Genomic DNA, 21,942 nt, shown 5'->3' on the forward strand with positions numbered 1-21,942 from the left:
AGAGAAATGGGTGAGGGTTTAGTTAGACAGGGCTGAAAGTGGGGAGCTTGTTCTCTGAAAGTGAGCACTTGCTGTCGGTGAGATTGCAAAGCCTCTTCGCATTTTTTAAAAAGTTTATGTAACTAGGAACACATTGTACAAAAGGGACTTTAAAAAGTTATCTATAGCAAGGCATTGCCAGGGTTATAAAGGTAAAGGGGCCCCTAACCATTAGGTCCAGTTGTGGCCGACTCTGGGGTTGCGGTGCTCATCTCGTTTTATTGGCCGAGGGAGCCGGCATACCGCTTCCGGGTCATGTGGCCAGCATGACTAAGCTGCTTCTGGTGAACCAGAGCAGCACACGGAAATGCTGTTTACCTTCCCGCCAGAGCAGTACCTATTTATCTACTTGCACTGTGATGTGCTTTCAAACTGCTAGGTTGGCAGGAGCAGGGACTGAGCAATGGGAGTTCACCCCGTCACGGGAATTCAAACCACTGACCTTCTGATCGGCAAGTCCTAGGCTCTGAGGTTTAACCCACAGCGCCACCCACGTCCCTATAAAGGTAAAGGGACCCCTGACCATTAGGTCCAGTCGTGACCAACTCTGGTGTTGCGGCGCTCATCTCGCTTTATTGGCCGAGGGGGCTGGCGTACAGCTTCCGGGTCATGTGGCCAGCATGACTAAGTCACTTCTGGCAAACCAGAGCAGCACACGGAAACGCCGTTTACCTTCCAGGATTTTTACATTCCCAGGGTTGGGGAGGTGTATATAGCTAACTCACATATTTTACTTACACGAATGCAGCTTTGCAACAGGTGGGGGGGGGGATAAATGGAGAGAGGAGGAAACTCACTTGCCATGTATTAGTTTCCCTCTCCCCCTGTGCACAGCTGCAATTGCGGGCTTACCTGGCTTTCGGAAGGTGGCACCGGAGCCCTTGCACCGCCTTCCCAAATCTGGGTAAACGAGGCATTGGGCTTTGGGAAGGAAGTGTGATGCCTCTGGTAGGGTCCTAGAACAGAGCTTTCCAAACTGTGTGTCGACATGTGAGTGTGTCAGCTACAGTGTGTAGGTGTGTGGGCGCAGCATTTGAAACGCCCATTGTTCTAGGTGCGCTTTGTGACCGGGAATTTCATTAATGCGAGCTCTGGGAGCAGTACTGCTCCTAAGATTTCAGATTTAAAAACTGCAGAGTTGGAAGGAAAGGGGGACCTTTTTCTGTCTCCCTACTTCCAGCTAACTCTCCGAAGACTGGAGAAGAGACCCTCTTAAGAATATTAGGGGGGCGGGCAGGGGAAATATGGCTTTGTTTTTTGCAGTCTTCAGAGGAGGACTAGACCATGTGAACAATGAAGATTTTAGCTGCAGTTCATTCATTTTCAGCTGTGTATTCTTGTTATAAAAAAAAGCACGCCTAGACATTTTGTTATAGTGCCCATAACCTAGGGTTAATGTGCCATTTAGCTCCTAGCTTTCATATCTCAGTTTCCAACACTGTGTAGGTGTGTTGTATATACTCTCCCGGCACACCTCCCAGGCCTCCGGTTTGCTAGGAAAACTGAATTACTGTGTCATGAAATGAAAAGTTTGGAAAGCTTTGACCTAGAGTCTTCCTGCCTCCTTCCCAAAGCCCGGTAAGCAGTCCTCCACCTGGGGTCTCCTGGCTTTCTGGACCCCCAGAAACAAACCCTCATGTAAGTTACGAGTTACCTGCATTACCTTACTTTTATTTAAAAGGGCTCGCAGATGCAGTGAGAATGTCTCATCCCTTAGGAAGGGAGTTCTGCGTTCACCTGCATGCTGCTAATTAACATTAAACCTTAGGTAGTCTTAAAACAATGGTTTTAATGTGAAGCACAAACCAGGTCAATTGCAAGATCAGTCTGAGCCTTACTTTTGAATCCTGATGTTCCATTTGGTATGAAAATGAAGGAATCCAGCTTCTGAGATGTATGCTGATGTAAATCATTAATACAGATCACATGGGTGCAATTTTGAGCATGTGACTTCAGACATGGATGGTGCCAAACAACTTCTACATCTAGAGTGGATGTAAAACTCCAGGCTTCAATCAAAAAGCCATTTATGGGAGAGGGGTGTCTTAATTATCAAGAAGTGTCAGTGTTGTAGTGAGTCCTTGGTTTTGGCCTACAATTATTATTACTATTTATTTATTTATTTATTTATTCATACATACATACATACATACATACATACATACATACATACCCCGCCCATCTGGCTGAGTTTCCCCAGCCATTCTGGGCAGCTTCCAATCGCGTGTTAAAAACAATACAGCATTAAATATTAAAAACTTCCCTGAACAGGGCTGCCTTCAGATGTCGTTTAAAGATAAGATAGCTACTTATTTCCTTCACATCTGAAGGGAGGGCGTTCCACAGGGCGGGTGCCACTACCAAGAAGGCCCTCTGCTTGATTCCCTGTAACCTCACTTCTCGCAGTGAGGGAACCGCCAGAAGGCCCTCGGCGCTGGACCTCAGCGTCCGGGCTGAACGATGGGGGTGGAGGCGCTCCTTCAGGTATACAGGACCGAGGCCATTTAGGGCTTTAAAGGTCAGCACCAACACTTTGAATTGTGCTCGGAAACGTACTGGGAGCCAATGCAGAACTCGCAGGACCAGTGTTATGTGGTCCTGGCGGCCACTCCCAGTCACCAGTCTAGCTGCCGCATTCTGGATTAATTGCAGTTTCCTGGTCACCTTCAAAGGTAGCCCCTCGTAGAGCATATTGCAGTAGTCCAAGCAGGAGATAGCTAGAGCATGCACCACTCTGGCAAGACAGTCCGCAGGCAGGTAGGGTCTCAGCCTGCATACCAGGTGGAGCTGGTAGACAGCCGCCCTGGACACAGAATTAACCTGCCCCTACCAAGACAGAGCTTGGCCACCATTACGAAAGGTGCAGAGTAATTGGCAGGATTTAATCTCTGTTTTAAAAATGTTTTGAGTTTTTTTTTTAATTTTTACATCTTAATGTTCTGTTGTTTTTAAACTTGCAAGTTGCTTGGTGTGTCCACTTACACAAAAGCAGAGTCAAATATGCATTAAGAAGACTTCAACAAAAGAGTTTCTCTGAACAGCTATTCCATTACATTTTGTGCAGGTTTTTTTTTAAAAAAAAGAATGCACAAAAAGACCACATTTATGCAGTGCACCGTTTTGTACACTTTTCAGTGCTTTTCAGTGCATTCATTCATGAAAATGTACCTTTTGCAAACATGCTTTGTATAAAATAGGTATTTTTTGTGCACATATTCTGCACACTGAAACCACTGTGCAGAATCCAGAAAAGTGTGTGATCTGCCTGGGAGTTGCATTCCAATCCCCAAATTAGTTTGGGAGTGTCAGATTGGGCCATTTTGCTGCAAAAAGAGACCGAGTGAATTCCTCTCCCATTCCTTCACCGTACATATTGCCTTTGTTGAACATTATTTAACATTATTCATAAATATTAGGTTATCTATGGATATATAGCCACAGAAAATTTCTGTGGCAGAAGTCTCTGTTTGTGTGGCGTTCCATATGAACATTGTAGCCTTTTGCTGAGCTTTGGAAAAATATGAAAGCTGTTCAGAAAGATCTGCTTGAAAAAAACACGCATATTGAAAATTGCAAATATAGGCAGTGAACATTTGCTCAATAAATATGCGAGTTACCGTATTTTTCGCACCATAGGGCGCACCGGACCATAGGGCGCACCCAGTTTTTTTGGGGGGAAATAAAGGGGAAAAAATTATTTTTCCCCCCCAGGCGCGGGGCTGGGGCGGGGGAAGCTCGAGCTTCCCCCGACCCCAGCCCCCAAACAGGCAGCTCTCTGCAAGCCGTGGGAGCGCTCCCACTGCTTGCTGAGAGGTCCGCGAAGCCTGGGCGCGCTGATCTCAGCGCGCGCAGGCTTCGGCATGCTGGCAATCTCCGCAAGCAGCGGGAGCGCCCCCGCTGCTTGCGGAGAGGTCCGCGAAGCCTGGGCGCGCTGATCTCAGCGCGCGCAGGCTTCGGCATGCTGGCAACTTTCCGCAAGCAGCGGGAGCGCCCCCGCTGCTTGCGGAGAGGTCCGCGAAGCCTGGGCGCGCTGATCTCAGCGCGCGCAGGCTTCGGCATGCTGGCAATCTCCGCAAGCAGCGGGAGCGCTCCCGCTGTTTGAAGAGAGGTCCGCGAAGCCTGGACGCGCTGAGTTCAGCGCGCGCAGGCTTCGGCATGCAGGCAACTCTCCGCAAGCAGCGGGAGCCCAGCGCTGGGCTCCCGCTGCTTGCAGACAGGTGTGCGAAGCCTGGAGAGCGTGAGGGGTCGGTGCGCACCGACCCCTCTCACTCTCCAGGCTTCAGCGAAAGCCTGCATTCGCACCATAGGACGCACACACATTTCCCCTTCATTTTTGGAGGGGAAAAAGTGCGTCCTATGGTGCGAAAAATACGGTAAGTGTACCACAGTTTGATATTCTGCATCCGGCAACCTTAAGTGTGCAGCAGATTGTTATCAGAACAGAACAGCAAGAGCAGTTTCAACAGAAAAGCATTCTTTCAGGTTGATCATTTTTGTGTGCTGTTTCTGCGTGAAATGCTCGATTATGAAAGTTGCAAGGTGATCACCGGTTTAATAAGTGGCTTGGGTTTCTGCGCAGCACTGTTGCTTTTAATATCAGCTTTGCCTTTTCAGTGGGTTGAGTTGTCTTGGAAACTGCTTGTGCGCCCGATTCTTACTTACACATGGCAAAACCTATTGGCTCCAGTTATGGTGATTCATGCCTTTCAAGAACAGAAGCTAATTCACTGAATGTAGCAGCTGTCACATTGTGGGGGAAGACACCCACGGCCAATTAACCTGATGGAGTGCCTGGATGTTTGCTCAGCAGCACTGTTTCTTGACAGTCGCTGCTGATTTAAGCTTCTGCTGCTGCCGGTTCCCTCAGTGTTGCATATGGTAACGCTTTGAAAAAGCTTCTCTACTTCAAATGCAACTACAGAATGGATTCCAGACCTTGTAGGCTCCGGTCCTAAACCTACTTAAGTAAGGAGCAAGCCCAGTTTAACTTAGTAGGGCTTACTTCCGAGCAGGGTGGACTTGATTGAAATCAAATCGATTTAAATCACTAGTCAGTAAGACTTGTTTTAAATCATTATTTTTACAGAAAGACTCGTTCTTGCTGGTATCATCTTAATATTTACAACCAGGGGAAGGTTTCGTTTTTGGAATAATAAATTTTCAGAGTAGTTTTTACAGTTACATCAAAAATTATTGATTTGGTTATACTATTGGAAATACATAGACAGATAATGATGAAATTGTTGTGAGTTTTAATAAGTAAACTATATTTGGACAACTTTTCTGCTGCACTTTATTGGAAGGAGAAAAATAATCATTTCCTTAATAACAATTTAAACTAATTATTTAACTAAAGCAATTACATTATAGCATATGTATCAATGTTTGTTAACTCATGTGGTTAAACAAATATTTTTTTAAAAAAACACCCTTAAGACTGAGTTTTAGCACACGTGAAAAACTTAAAACAAATCCTTATTTCCTGATGCATAGACTTTGGACTATAATATAACTTAAATAGAAAACTATCTTTAGAAAGGTTTTATTTTATTTTAAAAATCCAATTAAAATCACAAAGTTCCGATTTAAATTTAAAAAATCCGATTTTTAAAAAAATCATTTATTTTTATCCACCCTGCTTTTGAGTAAGCATGCAAAGGATTGTGTTGCCTATCTGGTTGGAGCCTGAGTGATAACGTTCATTCTGTACTCTGAATTTAATTCTTCTTGTGTTTTAGCGTACTAGGTGCACAGATTCTAGTTTGCTTTTTTTTTTTAACTTAAATTTTGTCAGCACCGGATGACTGCGGGTCAGCACACCCAAGCAGCTAGACATCGTTACTTATAAACTGTGGTTCTTGCCACAGGAAGCAGCACTGCCACAAATGTTTTTCTGTGTGGATAGCAACTTCGATGCTGCTGCAGCTATCCTGTTCAATAGTGCTTATGGCACAAGTTCCTCCACCCGTGTACCTACATCACTTCAAATCTTCCAACAACTTTGAATCACCTTTATTCTGGTTCTCCCCATGCCTTACCCCATCTTTGGGAAGAAAAAAAAGAGAGTAAAATCATCAGTAGTGTAGTGGGAAATTCTGATGTGCAGAGTCTTGTGATAGTATAGTCATGCCCCCGCGTGACCATGCCTCTAAGCATCTGGGATAGCTCAGTTGTAAAAGCACAAGACTCTTAATTTCAGGGTCATGGGTTTGAGCCCCACGTTGGGAAAAGATTCCTGCATTCCCAGGGGTTGGACTAGATGACCCTCATGGTCAACGCTACAATTCTATGATTATTCAATAATCTTATGATTACAAAATCATCATAATAATAATTAGATTGCAATGGTTAATGCAAGTCTTCATGTGCTGCCTTTTAGGGTGGCGCTGTGGGTTAAACCACAGAGCCTAGGGCTTGCCAATCAGAAGGTTGGCAGTTCGAATCCCTGCAACTGGGTGAGCTCCCGTTGCTCAGTCCCTGCTCCTGCCAACCTAGCAGTTCAAAAGCACGTCAAAGTGCAAGTAGATAAATAGGTGCCGCTCTGGCGGGAAGGTAAACGGCGGTTCTGTGCGCTGCTCTGGTTTGCCAGAAGCGGCTTAAGTCATGCTGGCCACATGACCCGGAAGCTGTACACCGGCTCCCTCGGCCAATAAAGCAAGATGAGTGCCGCAACCCCAGAGTTGTCCACGACTGGGCCTAATGGTCAGGGGTCCCTTTACCTTTACTATTTTCTGCTCGCATGCAGGGACAGATGATTTGGAGTGCTCCAATATTTTCTTTCAGGGTGGCTTTTCTGTTTTATATCGTAGCTTGAGCACCATTCCCTTGAAACCAAAGCACCTTATGTTTTTAGTATTTCTAGTGCTTAGCTTCAGAGCATACAGTGGCTAAAAAGCTCCCCTTCCATGCTGATTGGCTGGTTCTGCCATGCTGGAAACAGGGGCCCTGCAGGTAATAGTAATGGCTCTTCAGTACCCCCATGATCCTGCACCACTGATGATCATCATGTTAAGGGTTAGATTTAGCTAGCAGGGGGCTAAGTGCCAAAAGATAGTTGTTGTCCCTTTGGAAAAGACACCTCCTTCTCCAAAGGCATCCATTTCTCAGGGAGATGGTAAAGGTATAGGGACCCCTGACCATTAGGTCCAGTCGCGGATGACTCTGGGGTGAGCAGGTGTATAGCTTCTGAGTCATGTGGCCAGCATGACTAAGCCACTTCTGGCGAACCAGAGCAGCGCACGGAAATGCCATTTACCTTCCCGCCAGAGCAGTACCTATTTATCTACTTGCACTCCGTGCTTTCAAACTGCTAGGTTGGCAGGAGCTGGGACAGAGCAAAGGTAGCTCACCCCATCACAGGGATTCGAACCGCCAACCTTCTGATCGGCAAGCCCTAGGCTGTGTGGCAAGCCCTAGGCTCTGTGGTTTAACCACAGATGGCAGTGGAGCCTAACCCCCTCCAAGGTTTTAGTTAGCTGTATTTTCCAGTAAGATGCCCTTTCTTGAATTTTCAGCTTACAACGACAAGATTGTTGCTTTTCTGCGACAGCCCAATATCTTTGAAATTCTGCAGGAGCGGCAACCAGATCTTACCAGGAATCATTCACTCAGGTGAGCATAGTACTAACCTTTCTTTCCCAGCATCGAAGCCGGCTGTTGGTTTAATTTTGAGTTGCAAGCAAAATACGGCCACCTGTTTAATATATTCGCTTATTACCTGCCTTCAGCCTTAATGATAAAACTATGGTTTATTGTGTGTTGGAGTGGGAGGCTCTTGTGCCTCCCCCCAGCTGAGCACAGCTGCAAGGAAGATTTCAATTTAGTGCAACGGTTTGGTATTGCATACAAACCCTCAACTGTGTTAATCTTATCTGCTCTGTTGAATGAGTCCGCGTCACAAAACAAGCTTTGAAGCTGGCTTGCTTCAGTCAGCTGTAGTTGAGACTAACCACAGTTTGTCCAGGTTCAGACAAAACACTTAAGTGCATGCACCCGAATTTCTTCCTTGAGGTTACACTGGAAGGGAAAGGGGAGCGTTCAAGCCCCAGGCTCGCTCAGGCTTGGTCGCAACATAAGTAAGAGTTTGTGGTTGCCACCACCTCAGATGACAGTGGACTCCCTGCACTCCCAATAATACTTCCCTCTGCCCACCGCCACCGCAGAAATTGGGGCAGCTTATTTGCAGCTACCTGTCCACCCCGGCACATCCTAGCACCATCATCCAAAATCAATATATACAGATAATAAACTAAGGCCTCGTAGGAGCTGCATCTCATAATGTCAGATGGAAGATAGTAGCACCTCTACAACACTCCTCCCCCCTGTCTGTCACTGGGTTGGGGGGGGAAACACCACCAATCAAATTTGTCCCCTTGGGTAAGGATCACAGATCTGTCTCCTACACTGCCTGGCCTACAGTTCCATGTCCTGACCGTGGAGGGAGGCACACCTGTCTCTGCGGGTCCCCAAAGTGGCAAGCCAAAGGGACAATCTCCTTGGATGTCATTTACAGTTGAACCTCGAAAGTCGAACGGAATCCATTCCGGAAGTCTGTTTGACTTCCAAAACGTTTGGAAACCAAGGCATGGCTTCTGCAGCCAATCGAAAGCTGCGGAACCAACGTCGGACGCTCAGATTCCAAAGAACGTTCGCAAATCGGAACACTCACTTCTGGGTTTGCGGTGTTCGGGAGCCAAAATGTTTGACTCGCAAGGCGTTTGATTTCCGAGGTGCGGCTGTACTTCGGGGTCAACCCCGCAGCGCATGGCGGAGCCTGTTCTTACAGTGAGGCAGGCTCTAGATGACAACCACGCCCTAGCTGTAACTCCTCACTAAGCAAGCAATTCCACTCACTTCAGTCAGCCCCCAAACTCCCAGGCAGATATCTAACAGAAATAACAAACAGATGCAGGCAGAAAACCACACACACACACTTGCTGGCTGGGGGAGCACACCAGGCAGGGGCCAGGACAGTGCCAGAAATCCTGTCTCTGCTTAGTTCTCCTGCAGGTCTGCTCCCAAAATTGTCACGAAAGGTATGAGAAGCTTTTGAGTTCTCCACAATGTTGCTCAAAGCGGTGGAGAATGGGAGGTAGGAAAAATAAAAATCGAAGAAATTATTCTGGATGTTGCAGCCATGAGTTGTTTCCAAGATGGAGATGGTTTGATGTAAAGTTTGGGACAGATCTGGGTTCCAATCCAGGCATTAATTTCTCAGAGATGGGGAGCAGACATTGCTTCTTCACTTTAGGTGTGTGAACCAAAAGCTGGCAGCAATTTTTTAATACTTTTTTTGGTGCTGTTATTTCCCCCCTGAATTATGTCCAGGGAGAGGATATGAATGCTTCTACTGCTCTCTCTGGCCAGCACTCTATGAGTGATGAATGGCGATGGAAAAAGAGTGAAACCAGCTGTAGCTGCATTGGTTCTCTTTCAGCATCATGAGACTTTTAAAAGTCTCTCAGAGTGACAAATAGTGACAGCACAGCCCTGAAAGGCGAGAAATGAACCAAAAGGAAATCCTGTCTGCGTGGTTCTGAAAGTAAGAGGTGCTTGCATGAAGAGGAATGGCATGTTCTTCTACACACACACCAGCAGCAGCAACCAAAAGGGATGAGAATGGCTGCTTTTTACAGAAACGATACACGAATTCTAAAAACACTGACAGGAGAGTGAATTTCAGGTTTTTAACCCTCTTTTAAAAATGCAAAGTGTGCTCATGCATGCAGAGAGGAACTTATTAAAAACCAAGAGCGGTTCTTGTAGCACCTTAAAATCGAACAAATTTACTATGGAAGAAGCTTTCCTGAACTACAGTTCCATTGATCGTCTGCATCTGAAGCCATCTGATGAAGCAAAACTGTAGTCCATGAAAGCTTATGACATTAGAAATGGTTAAGTCTTTTAAGACGCCGCAGCACTGCTTGTTGGTTTTGTGCAAAAGACTTAACATGGCTGCTCCTCTGGAAGTTGCTGCTGTATAAGAGCTGGTGCATCATGCAAAACATGGTAGTAGAGTGAGGCCATTGTTCTACCTCTTTATTGTCTACATTGACTGGCAACAGCTGTCCAGAGTTTCAGACAGAGGACCTCTCTTTTGGCCTTACCTGGAGGTGTATTGAACCTGGTATACCTTCTGCATCCAAAGCAGACACTTTTTCCACTGAGCTGCGCCCATTCCCCTAAAAAGGTGTGTGTCAGTCAAAAAGTGGTTTAAAAAACCCCCAAAACAAAACAGGCAGAAGCTCACCAGACTGCCACCATCTCAAATTGACTGAGCTGGTTTTGCAGAACAATATGCCTTTCTCTCGCTCCTGGTAAGCTCTGTGCTCTTGAAAATTAACAGGATTCTCTTGACGTTTGTGCTGAGAGCAGAGCAGGTGCACACGTGTTCTTTCGGAATAGCAATAGCCTTCTCCGGCGCTTGAGCTGCTGCTTGGAATTCAGAGCCACACTACTTGTGTCAAGTTGAGGGATTGATTTCCATTGGTTGGGTACCTGGGAGCAGCGCTTGAGCTTCTGAGAGATGAGGACAACAGCGAAAACACAACACACCGTTCTTCCGAATGCATTCGTTTCGGGGCTTAGGGGGGATGGGGGGATGGGGCTGGTTGCGAGATTCCTCCATTCACGTTGACATGTTGCAGCAGGTCAGAAAATGGTTCCTGAAATGCAGAGGGATAATCTAGAGGTGCATTTGATATACCCAGTGCTTTTTCTTGCTGTCCTGGCGTACGTCAGTGCCTTGTTTGCAAGAGATGCTTTAGAACGCTCTGCCTGCCTCAACAGGGAGAAGATCCAGTTTATTCGGACTGAAGGGACCCCGGGACTCGTGCGCCTGTCTAGTGATGCAGACCTTGTCATGTTACTAAGGTACATGGTGCTGTTCTACAACGAATATGGGTTTGTTCGATTTTTTAATCACCTTGGAACGTTTGTGCGAACTGCTCAGGTGACCGCAGCAAGCTCTCTCTCCCCTCAGTTCTTCGAAATGAAGCTGGGGGGAGATGCAGCCGAGGATTTAGATGACAGAATTATCCGTGCTAAGTTTCTAAATTGCAGCTTGCTTTCAGTCGAGGATATTTATTTATCTCGAGAAGCCTGTCAATCCAAATAGACTCCAATCAGTTGTAAAGAGCCACTCGATAGCATGGCTAATGTTGAATCTATGTAATTTTGGGGGTGGGCGGAAATTGTAGCCCAAATTTATGCACATATGTAGCCTGTGTTTGTCTCAACATACTTCCCCCCCCCCAAAAAAAAACAACAACCCTGGCTTTCTTCATGCCTCTTTGTTGATAAATTGGTTCTACCATCTCTTGCCTTCCAGAATGACTAGTGAAGGGCTTTGGATTAAAACTTTTTCGTTTTAATTGAAAACAGCTGCATTTGCACAATTGCGGCTATGCATCTAGATGGAAAGTTGGAAACAGACAGTAGCTCATTCGGTAGAGCATTATATTCTTAATCTCAGGGTCGTGGATTCAAGCCCCACGCTGGGCAAAAGGGATTCCCGCATTGTATGGGGTTGGACTTGTCACTAAATGAGCCTTGTGATCCTTTCCAACTCTACAGTTCTGTGGAAAATGCTGGCAGTGCGAGAAGAAGGGAGGGGCAAGAGCCAGGAAAGGGCTGGACATTGGCTTAGAAGAAAACTGAATATTTGCATAATTGTGGAAACAAACAAGGGGAAGATAGATACTACAATGTGTATGAAGAAGAGGTAGAATTTTGACTAGGAGGGACCAGAATTCAAGGTTGTATTTCTCACAGAAGAGGAACATATTTTAGGCCATAAGGCAGGGGTCAGCAAACCTTTTCAGCAGGGGGCCAGTCCACTGTCCCTCAGACCTTGTAGGGGGCCGGACTATATTTTGAGGGGGGGGGTGAACAAATTCCTATGCGCCACAAATAACCCAGAGATGCATTTTAAATAAAAGCACAAATTCTACTCATGTAAAAACACGCTGATTCCCGGACTGTCCGCGGGCAGGATTTAGAAGGCGATTGGGCTGGATCTGGCCCCCGGGCCTTAGTTTGCCTACCCATGCCAAAAGGTTTGTGGGAATTAGAGAGTGGAGCTCAGCTATTGTTTCAAAGATATGCTGTGTGTTGTCCCTTGCGTGAAGACTTCTTATCCCCGTCCTTCATTGATCTCCCTTTCCTCTCTTAACCTACATGCAGAGGCTTCTATACAGTTGTGGCATTCAGTGTGCCAACATTGGGCGCACAGACATAGTAAAGCTTGCAAGCAGGCATGATCGTGCCCCCCCCCCAAATGAAAGACTTATCTGCACATGGACCCTTTATCCCACAGCATTGTTTATGTCTCATTCACAAAGTGCTTGCTTTGTCATTGACTGAGAGACGAAGGGCTACTCTCAGGAGATGCAGTGTAAAGATTCATGATGTTGTGATGTTGGGACCACAACGTACCGTACTTTTCCGTGTATAAGACTAGTTGTTGTTTTTTTACTAAAAAAATAATGTTTAAAAAGGGGGGTAGTCTTATACATGGGGGCAATCTCCCCCCCCCCCATTTTCTTAATTTTGAGTCCCCCAAAATAGGGGCGTCTTATACACTGGGGCATCTTATACACGGAAAAATACGGTATGCATCTTTCTCGGAATCCTGTCCCAAATACATGAAAGAATGCCAGGTGATATTTTAGAGCAGGCAAAACTAATTACAGTGAGCGTGATTGGAAGCAGGAATGGTAGGTTCGGAGGATGTGCTTGACCCTTTTCCTTGTTCTCTCCCCCCCAAATTTTCTTTTAGTTTATTTGAAGAGGAAATAATGTCATATGTACCGCCGCATGCCTTACTTCATCCCAGTTATTGCCAATCTCCACGAGGTTCCCCAGTGTCCTCTCCTCAGAATTCTCCAGGTAAGTCCTGCTACAACTGCATCAATGGTAGAGAGTTAATCTGATGTTCTCATCTGTTTTCATGGACTTCTTTGTGCAAACAAGCAGGAGGTGAAAACTTTGGCTGTTGCGGCTACACCGATACCGTATTCTTCGTTGTAGGCATCCAAACAGCCTTTCCCAAAGACATTTTCTTTGTAAGGCATGGCCAGTGGAGATATATTTAGCTTTATTGAATAGAGCCACAAATGTGATTCTTTTCTGTTACTAGTACTGGAAAGCCTAAAAATGAAAGGGGTGCCATTTCTTAATCTTGTCGTTTAAGAAAGCACTACAAATACAGGTTCGAATACCTTATCTCTCATTGGAGGGTGGTATTCTGGAATAAGAACAAATCTTTTAAAGATTTGTTAAAGACTACAGTCGTACCTTGGAAGTTGAATGGAATCCGTTCCGGAAATCTGTCCGACTTCCAGAACGTTTGGAATCCAAAGCGTGGCTTCTGATTTGCTGCAGGAAGCTCCTGTAGCCAGTCGGAAGCTGTGGAAGCCTCGTCGGATGTTCGACTTCCAAAAATAGTTCGCAAACTGGAACAGTCACTTCTGGGTTTGTAGTTTTCTGGAGCCAACATGTTCGGGAACTAAACTTCCAAAACCAAGGTGCAACTGTACTCCTTAAAAAATAATTTAAAAAAGCTTTAAGTAAAGGTTTTCTTGAGTTACAAAACAAACAAATAAACAGCGAGAAGTACATCTATTGTAGGTCAAGGAAGCCTGGGCAGACTGTGCTCCTCCCCACCCCACCCCGCTTTTTGGCGTGACATAAACCCCAAGCTCCGTGTAAATTAATAAACAGGTATGCAGGTAGAAAGCTAGCAGAGATCTGAGGGCTGTCGAAGGTATTGCATAGAATGACACATGTATGAATATCTTTCTGGTAGACAGAAAGTCGTTTATGTGCTCAGTTCAATGAGCTCCTGGCCCTTGGGGGGACCAAGGTCATTTCACTGAGGCCAAGTTACCTGATCTGACGAAGGTGACAGGGTTGTTGGAAGTGTTCAGGAATGTGACAGCCGCTTCCCACTCCCAAACTTAGGATCGAAACTTGTGGGCCTTAATGTTAATGTCCGTCAAAGTTTTTTGGATCTATATACACTTGACTCTGTCCAAATAACTCTGTCTGTCAGGAGAGACTTTTGTGTTTCTGTTAAGAATCGAAGTGTCTCAGAGTGGCCAGAGCAACCCACTCAGATGGGCGGGGTACAAATAATAAAAGTATTATAAATTATTATTGTGTTGAGTACGGACCACATAATTCTTTTTCCAGTCCCAGTACTTTATGCTCCCATTTACATGACATGAAAAGCCATAAAATGCTATTTATTTATTCCTAAGACCCACACATACGTACAAAGTGCATGTGAGAGAGTGAGAGAGAAAGAGGCATGTGCATGCTTACATAAATATTTCTTTTTTAAAAGTAAACCTTCCTTTCTTTTGTTGCTCTTACGGATGGAATAATTGCTCTAATTGCCCAGGAAATTCTTGACGGTGACAACTGATTTGTAATAAGAACTTGCCATGTGCTGAAAGGATAATTTAGTGGTGTTTTATGAAACGTGAGGTGATGTATTCAAGAGTCGGTTGTCATGCTCAGTCCTTGTGTACATCTGGAATAATAACCAATAAAAATAAGAACGTGTTAAAAAGTATTTAGGGCGCTTGTATGTAAGCAGCAATCCCCAGTGCTAGATTTCAACAAAATGGTAGATGAAACGTATTCAAAATGTACAGTACAGTGGTACCTCGGGTTACATACACTTCAGGTTACAGACTCCGCTAACCCAGAAATATTACCTCAGGTTAAGAACTTTGCTTCAGGATGAGAACAGAAATCGTGCGGCGGCGGCAGCAGGAGGCCCCATTAGCTAAAGTGGTGCTTCAGGTTAAGAACAGTTTCAGGTTAAGAACGGACCTCTGGAACGAATTAAGTACTTAACCCGAGGTACCACTGTATATGCATTTGAAGCAGCATTTGTGTTTTGATAAAAGTGTGGGAATCAAATATGAGATTTGAATAAGGACAATAACTACAAAGCCTGTAAGCTGCTGACTGCCAGGGACTGGGTGGGTGAGGAGGAGGGGTGGGCGCCTCCCTCCCAGGAATGCTCCCCCCCCCCCAGGAAGGCACAGAAGCCAAAGACTTGGATCTGGGACACTGGTGGTAGGATACAAGTGGATTTAGCAGGCACTCACTCCATCCTTGTCTAGGGGTTGGGGTGGCTGGCTAGCAGGCAGGGATAGGCAGGTCTTCCACCACCTGAGACAAAAGGTTGGGCTTGCCTCCTAGCAGTGCTAGCAATGCTCCTGCAGGTACATACTTAACCCTGCTCTTTCTCTGGAAAACAAGTTTTTGTATGGTTTCAAATCCTTCCTTATTAATTTGTTTAATGTCCATTTCTAAAACCTGTTTGACCAGAGGTGACAGCCACACACACACACATGAGCGTTGCAAACAAACAAGTAACTTGAGCAGAATGATGCCTCCTTCAAACCACTTACAGCTCTGTAAAAAAAAAAAAAATGCTATCTAGATTAAGCTTAATGATGCAAACCTGTGCAAGCTTGCTCAGAAGCGTGTCACTGTGCAAAAGGATGCAGCCTGAATCTCTTTCTGTTCCTGCCAGTCTATAAAACTGCATACCGGCCTCTCTTATCAGGTCAAAGTCACCATTGCTTTTTCCCAGTCACCTGTCCCATGCCTGTGTGACGGCAGTGTGTCCTTTCCTTTTGCCCATAACAGAAATAGATAAGACTTTTTTTATATATAGTGATCTGGTTTGGGAATTAACAGCCAGTAGAGTTACTGCTAAAGGTCAGATCTTATAATCCTGTAACTTTCGTTCTTTCTCTGTCCCTCTCACATTCTCTCAGGCACAACAAATATCTCCCCCCCACCCCGCCACGCAAACACATGAACTTGAAAGTTGCATCGTGTTGTTAGTACACACAAAGAAATTCATTAAGAGCTGTGGTATCATTTTGGGCATGTAGCCATTTCAGCTTCTCAGTTCTGATAACATATTTGTAAGCTTTAGAAATCCAAGAAACAGAGCAGTTATAAAAAGAAATTGAAATGAAGACAACCAGGAAGCAAGGTTGTGGGTTTTTTTAAGTACCCTACATAACCAGCATATATATTATACTGACGTTTTAGGTGCATGTAATCTTTGAAGTAAAATAGGAAGTTGCTTCACTAAAGTTTTCCCCAGAGATAACACTTGTAGTTCATTTACTTGCTTAGCTTAAGAGTTACAGTAAACAGAAATGCAGTGCATTTTGTTAAATGTTGTTTCCCGTCCCCCCTGCACATAGTTCTCTTTTGAGAGATGCTAAGTCTGGAAGTTAACTTTCAAAATTAGGCATGTGTTTTGTTATGAGTCATCTTACACCAGAAGTTAAAGCAGGTTTCTGAGGTTGCAACTGGCAATTCAAGTAATTTGTGCTTTTAGATATTTCCACAGATGGCTAGAGCAGATTACTGCATCTTGGTTTGAACAAAAATCAGGCATGCTCTTTTTCTAAGTGTTTTAGAACAGCCTTTTTGGGGGCAGGGGAGGAGGCTGCAGCCCTACACGCTTACTAAGGAACTCAGTGGACTTACTTCTGAGTAGACATGTATAGGTTTACCCTCTTTATGTGTGAATGCATTGTCGGATGTTCATATGTTTTCAGTAGTATGCACCCTTAATTCATTCAGAAATGTATATTTAAATGTGTGTTCTCCAGGCTGCGCAAAGGCATCACTTATGAAATGCCAATTAAATTTCCAATTAAGGATGCATAGCTTTCGTTTTCTTTCCTGATGGTTAAGAGAAAATCCAGAGTTGTCATACTAAAATGGTCATATGCTCATATAATACACTTATGCAAAACAAAGTCTCCCCCTTCTTGTTCTGTGTCAGTCCAGTTCTTTTACTAGTCCATCATGGTTTAAAATCACCCACACACTTTAGGAGGGGTAGGTTGGTTTCGGTTTTCTCCCCCCCCCTTTTTTTATACTTACTAGAACCCCTGTGGCCTACTGATACCAAATTTGGAAAGTAAGAGCTCATACTAGGGATCTCCTAACAGTTAAGGCATAACTAATCTGTGTTAAATAATCTGAAACATGCACTGTTGCTAAAAGATCTGAGACTGGTCCTCCTGGATCTGGTCAGGCCCACCTAGTCGAGCCTTCTTTGCAAAAAATAAAGATCCCCTCAACAGCAGGCTTGTTGTTTATTTATTATATTGATATTTACTAAATTTATATGCCACCCTTCATGACAGTTCACAAGATAAAACACAAGTAAATCATTAAACCAAAACAAAACAATAACCCCCCTTCCCACAGACACATTTAAAAGGCTGTAGGATATAAAGCAGCCCAAGGCCTGGCTGAAGAGGAACACTTTTGCCTGGCACCTAAAAAATATAATGAAAAGGCGCAAGGCAAACCTCCCTGGGGAGAGCATTCCACGAACGGGGAGCCACTGTTCTCGTGTTGCCACCCTCCAGACCACACATGGAGGAGGCACATGAAGAAGGGCTTCAGATGAGGGGTGTAGAGTCTGGTTTTGTGCATCACCAGTTATACAGGAAACTTACCATTCTTCTGCTGGTCCCCACACTTAGAATGTACAACTTTCCTCCCTGTATATGTTGCATGTGGTGATACTGCACTGTCGTCTTCCTCCCAGTCTTGAACATTTCTGACAGAAAGGTGAGTGACAATGTTCTTAATAAAACAGGTCTTGTGCTTCTTCTGGCTTCGTTGCAGGTACTACACGGGCTAATGCACGAGCTCCTGCTCCATATAAAAGAGATTTTGAAGCCAAGCTGAGGAATTTCTACAGGAAGCTGGAGACTAAAGGATACGGACAAGGCCCAGGGAAATTGAAGTATGTAGAAGTCTTACATAGAGCCGAGCATATTTCAGAAATAGAACACTGTGCTACGGTCAATTTATTCCCACTAATGCATGCCGCAGCGCCCCAAGCTTGAAGTATTTTGTTTGTTTTTAAAGAAAAGCCGTTTTGAGAAGGCAGAGGAGAGGGATGAGGTGTGCTTGAACCTTTTGAAGCTTGCCGCTTCCTCAGTCCAAATCCTACCACAAGTGGTTTTTCTGAAAGAAGCAGGACATCCAAGTTCTGTTACATACGGTTACAAAAGTTGGGTGCTTTTCCCTCTCTCTGCCGAGCAGTGACAAGAGCTCATGGGTTTCCGGGCTCTTACCCAGGATCTGTGGTCCTTTAAGGGAATTGAGACATAGCAAAGACTCTCATAGCTTTAAGAAATATGACTTATTCACCTATTTACACCTTCAGTCTGCATGGAGGGAGTCCAGATCTTACAGCGTGGTCATTTCAAGAGGGATTTGTCTACCACAGCAGTGCAGCCCAGCCTTCAGCCAGTCTGCCCAAGATGGATCCCAGTCCTTCTCCTCCTCCCTATCACCTCATACCTAGTTACCCTGGTACCCCCCCCAAACCCCCAGTCTCTGTTCACACCTCAGGGCAAGGAAGGAGGACAATTCTCTTGCATTGCCAATGACCCTCAATGGCCCTGTATTGTTTCTTAATGGCCCTAGCTTAGCCAGGTCTTTTTGCATAGGCTGGCCCAGGAATCCCTCTGCAGCTTGTATTTCTCCCTTCACATCCCCAAAAAATCGGATGTCCTACCATTTATTAATTTCTAAGGTTTTGGGGTCCCGCCTCCAAATTTATAACAATTCGTTTTCATGTGATTTGTCGTTTCCCCCTGACAATCCATAATGGGGTTTTTTTTTTTTTTGAGGGGGCGGGTTAAACCACTTTGGTTTCATAAACTGCTTTTAGGTGTGGCAGTGTATTTCTTTAAAAATAAATAAATAAAAATTTATATTTATTTATGGAATAAATAAACGTGGCACCGAGTATTAGTTGCTGCCGTCGAGAGCAAAGAGCTCCCAGGATATGTCAGCTAACATGTTGGGTTGGGATGTTGGAAACTCAGATTCAAATGCCCACTTGGGACCAAATTAGACATTACATGGCAGGTGAGTGTCACCATCTCTCAGTGGTTTTTTAAAAAAATACATAATGCACATCAGCTCCAAGAGACTGCAGTCCACACTGCTGTTTCCTCCCATTTGCTATGTCATGTCCAGTTTGACCCTTGGCTATAAAATACAAGTGATGTACAAAATAAAATACAAGGGACATGGGTAAGGTAAAGGGACCCATTAGGTCCAGTCGTGGCCGACTCTGGGGTTGCAGTGCTCATCTCGCTTTATTGGCCGCGGGAGCCGGCATACAGCTTCCAGGTCATGTGGCCAGCATGACTAAGCCACTTCTGGCGAACCAGAGCAGCATACGGAAACGGCGTTTACTTGCCCGCTGGAGCGGTACCCGTTTATCTACTTGCACTTTGACGTGCTTTCGAACTGCTAGGTGGGCAGGAGCAGGAACCGAGCAACGGGAGCTCACCCGTCGCGGGGATTCGAACTGCTGACCTTCTGATCGGCAAGTCCTAGGCTCTGTGCTTTAACCCACAGTGCCAGCACTGGTCTAAACCACTGAGTCTCTTGGGCTTGCCGGTCAGAAGGTCGGCGGTTCAAATCCACGCGATGGGGTAAGCTCCCGTCGCTCTGTCCCAGCTCCTGCCTACCTAGCAGTTCGAAAGCATGCCAGTGCAAGTAGATAAATAGATACTGCTGCAGTGGGAAGGTAAACGGCGTTTCCGTGCACTCTGGTTTCCATCACGGTGTTCTGTTGTGCCAGAAGCAGCTTAGTCCTGCTGGCCACATGACCTGGAGAACTGTCTGTGGACAAACGCCAGCTCCCTTGGCTTGAAAGCGAGATGAGTGCTGCAACCCCATAGTCGCCTTTGACTGGACTTAACCGTCCAGGGGTTCTTTAGCTTACAAGGGATGTCCATAGGTGAGTGACCATCTTTCATCCAACAGCTTTTGGTTTTGGCAAACACTTTCCACCAAATAGTGGCCACTCAAGAATTTAGGTCCCGCCAATCTCACCTTGTCCTTTTGGCAGAATTCCATTGGTTTTCTGCATCATGTGTATTAAAGACATTCCCGGTCATTGCAAACTGTAAGTGCTGGAAACGTTTGGCGTCAGTGTCTGTAGTTCAGACTTTTCAGGCTGCTTCTGCCTATTCCGAATCATGCTGGTGCAGGACCAACATCAACTGAATTGCCTACACAGTTTATTTCTTTAGGTAAGCACCCTGTTGTCCTTATGAGGGGAGGAAAAGAAGAAGTATCCATCCCTATTGCTCTGGCACAATGCCCAGGAAACTGTTATCTAAATGAATCCTAAGAAATGTTAGATTGGCTCCTAAAACATGGCTTGTAGTGCTAACTTTCCCAGGCAGTCTAAATATAACTAGGGGGAAAAACATTTAAGCTACAAATTATGGCCTCCTTTGATTCCATTTTCTTTCCTTGTGCAGATTAATTATCAGGAGAGACCATTTGCTGGAAGATGCCTTCAACCAAATTATGGGTTATTCAAGAAAGGACCTGCAAAGAAATAAACTGTATGTCACGTTTGTCGGAGAGGAAGGGTGAGTAGAAAAGGGAAGTGGCCCCCAATACAGTATGTACTTTGTACTACGCTTCGCAGCTGCGCTCAAGTATTTCATCTACTGTTTGCGGTCTAGAGCGAGAAGAGGAAGGATTACAGCCAGGAAATGCCTCTCATAAGCCTAGAACTTACAGCTGTTCGAAAATAAGTTCTCCGAGCTTTGTGACATGTGAATTCCTTTGCAAAGCATCAATTAAACTGTGTACATGTTGAGTTCCTTCCAGATCTGCTTTTGGCAGGGAGAGCTCCATCCTGCATATTGCTTTGCACTCCCAAGTTTGCTTCGAAGGGTTGGAAATAGTTTTGCTAGAGATCTAGAAAACTGCAGCATGGTTTGAATTTTCTACAGCCATTGCAGTAGATGCTTCAGGCAATGAATGAGAGAAGATTGACATTATAAAATTTATTGAGCTGTTCAAGAATTTGGCGAGGTTAGACCAGAAGCTTAAAAGAACTAGAGGGTCATTGTTCCTTCCTTCCTTCCTTCCTTCCTTCCTTCCTTCCTTCCTTCCTTCCTTCCTTCCCTCCCTCCCTCCCTCCCTCCCTTCCTTCCTTCCTTCCTTCCTTCCTTCCTTCCTTTTTCTATTTTGCACAATTTGCTACTTCTGCTCAAAATGCACTTCTTTTAGAGAAAGAAAGGCATTCCTATATAATCTCAGGGTCTTGCAAGCTGGTGTGTGTGTGGGGGTGTGTAATGTAGCAAATGATTCATTTCCTCAACATGCATGCATAATATTTTGTCACTGAGGATATGTGAATTCCGCACACCAATAATGGCATCAGTTATATTAATAATCGTTAATATTGACAATACTAATAATCAAGTTTTGGAAGTGGTTTGAGAGTGCTACCAGCACATATTAAATAGTCCCTTCAACATCGCTGATGATGAATACGCTGCTATCTTCTTCTTGTGGTTGTATTAATAAATTTAAAATTAAACTTTATGGGAGGAATTCAGTGTTGTGCTGCTATGAATGTTATGTCACTGTAAGTGTTTTTGCTTGCTTGACGGAACGATCTCCCCTTTCTTCCTCCCATTCTTATTTTATATTGTATCAAGAATGTGAACCACCTTTGGGGCCCTTTTGAAAGCCAGAAGGCGATATACAAATGCTTGCTATAAATAAATTCAGTAAACCATTTTTCAGTGATTGAATGTTTTTACATAACGTGATATGGAACGCATTAACAAATGCGGGCAGGCCTTTGCCTGTGTGTCCATCACCAGCACAATGTGAATCATTCTGATCTGTCCCCCCTGCCCATCTGCATGCCCAAAGAGAACAAGCTACAAGCCATAACGTTTGTGTGCTGGAACAGTTAAACATTTGCCGCTGCAGCTGTTATGTGCAAATGTTTTGCTGGTTTGGCATTACTTCAGCCTTGTGCCAGTTCTTAAATTGTACAAG

The 21,942-nt window shown here is 44.9% G+C and overlaps 1 protein-coding gene across 4 annotated transcripts in view; it reads left to right on the forward strand.

The window, feature by feature from the left end:
* The window catches only part of HECW2 (HECT, C2 and WW domain containing E3 ubiquitin protein ligase 2), a 186,251-nt gene that overhangs the window by 138,560 nt on the left and 25,749 nt on the right, over positions 1–21,942 (forward strand). For all 4 annotated transcript variants that reach the window (XM_053360466.1, XM_053360454.1, XM_053360447.1 and 1 more), the window contains 5 exons: positions 7,554–7,650; positions 10,828–10,911; positions 12,818–12,927; positions 17,728–17,848; positions 20,397–20,510. In XM_053360466.1, the coding sequence (XP_053216441.1) occupies positions 7,554–7,650; positions 10,828–10,911; positions 12,818–12,927; positions 17,728–17,848; positions 20,397–20,510 (526 nt within the window). The remainder of the gene's footprint in view (positions 1–7,553; positions 7,651–10,827; positions 10,912–12,817; positions 12,928–17,727; positions 17,849–20,396; positions 20,511–21,942) is intronic.

The sequence above is a fragment of the Podarcis raffonei genome, chromosome 1 (genome assembly GCF_027172205.1).
Source record: "Podarcis raffonei isolate rPodRaf1 chromosome 1, rPodRaf1.pri, whole genome shotgun sequence".
In the NCBI taxonomy this organism is placed as follows: domain Eukaryota; kingdom Metazoa; phylum Chordata; class Lepidosauria; order Squamata; family Lacertidae; genus Podarcis; species Podarcis raffonei.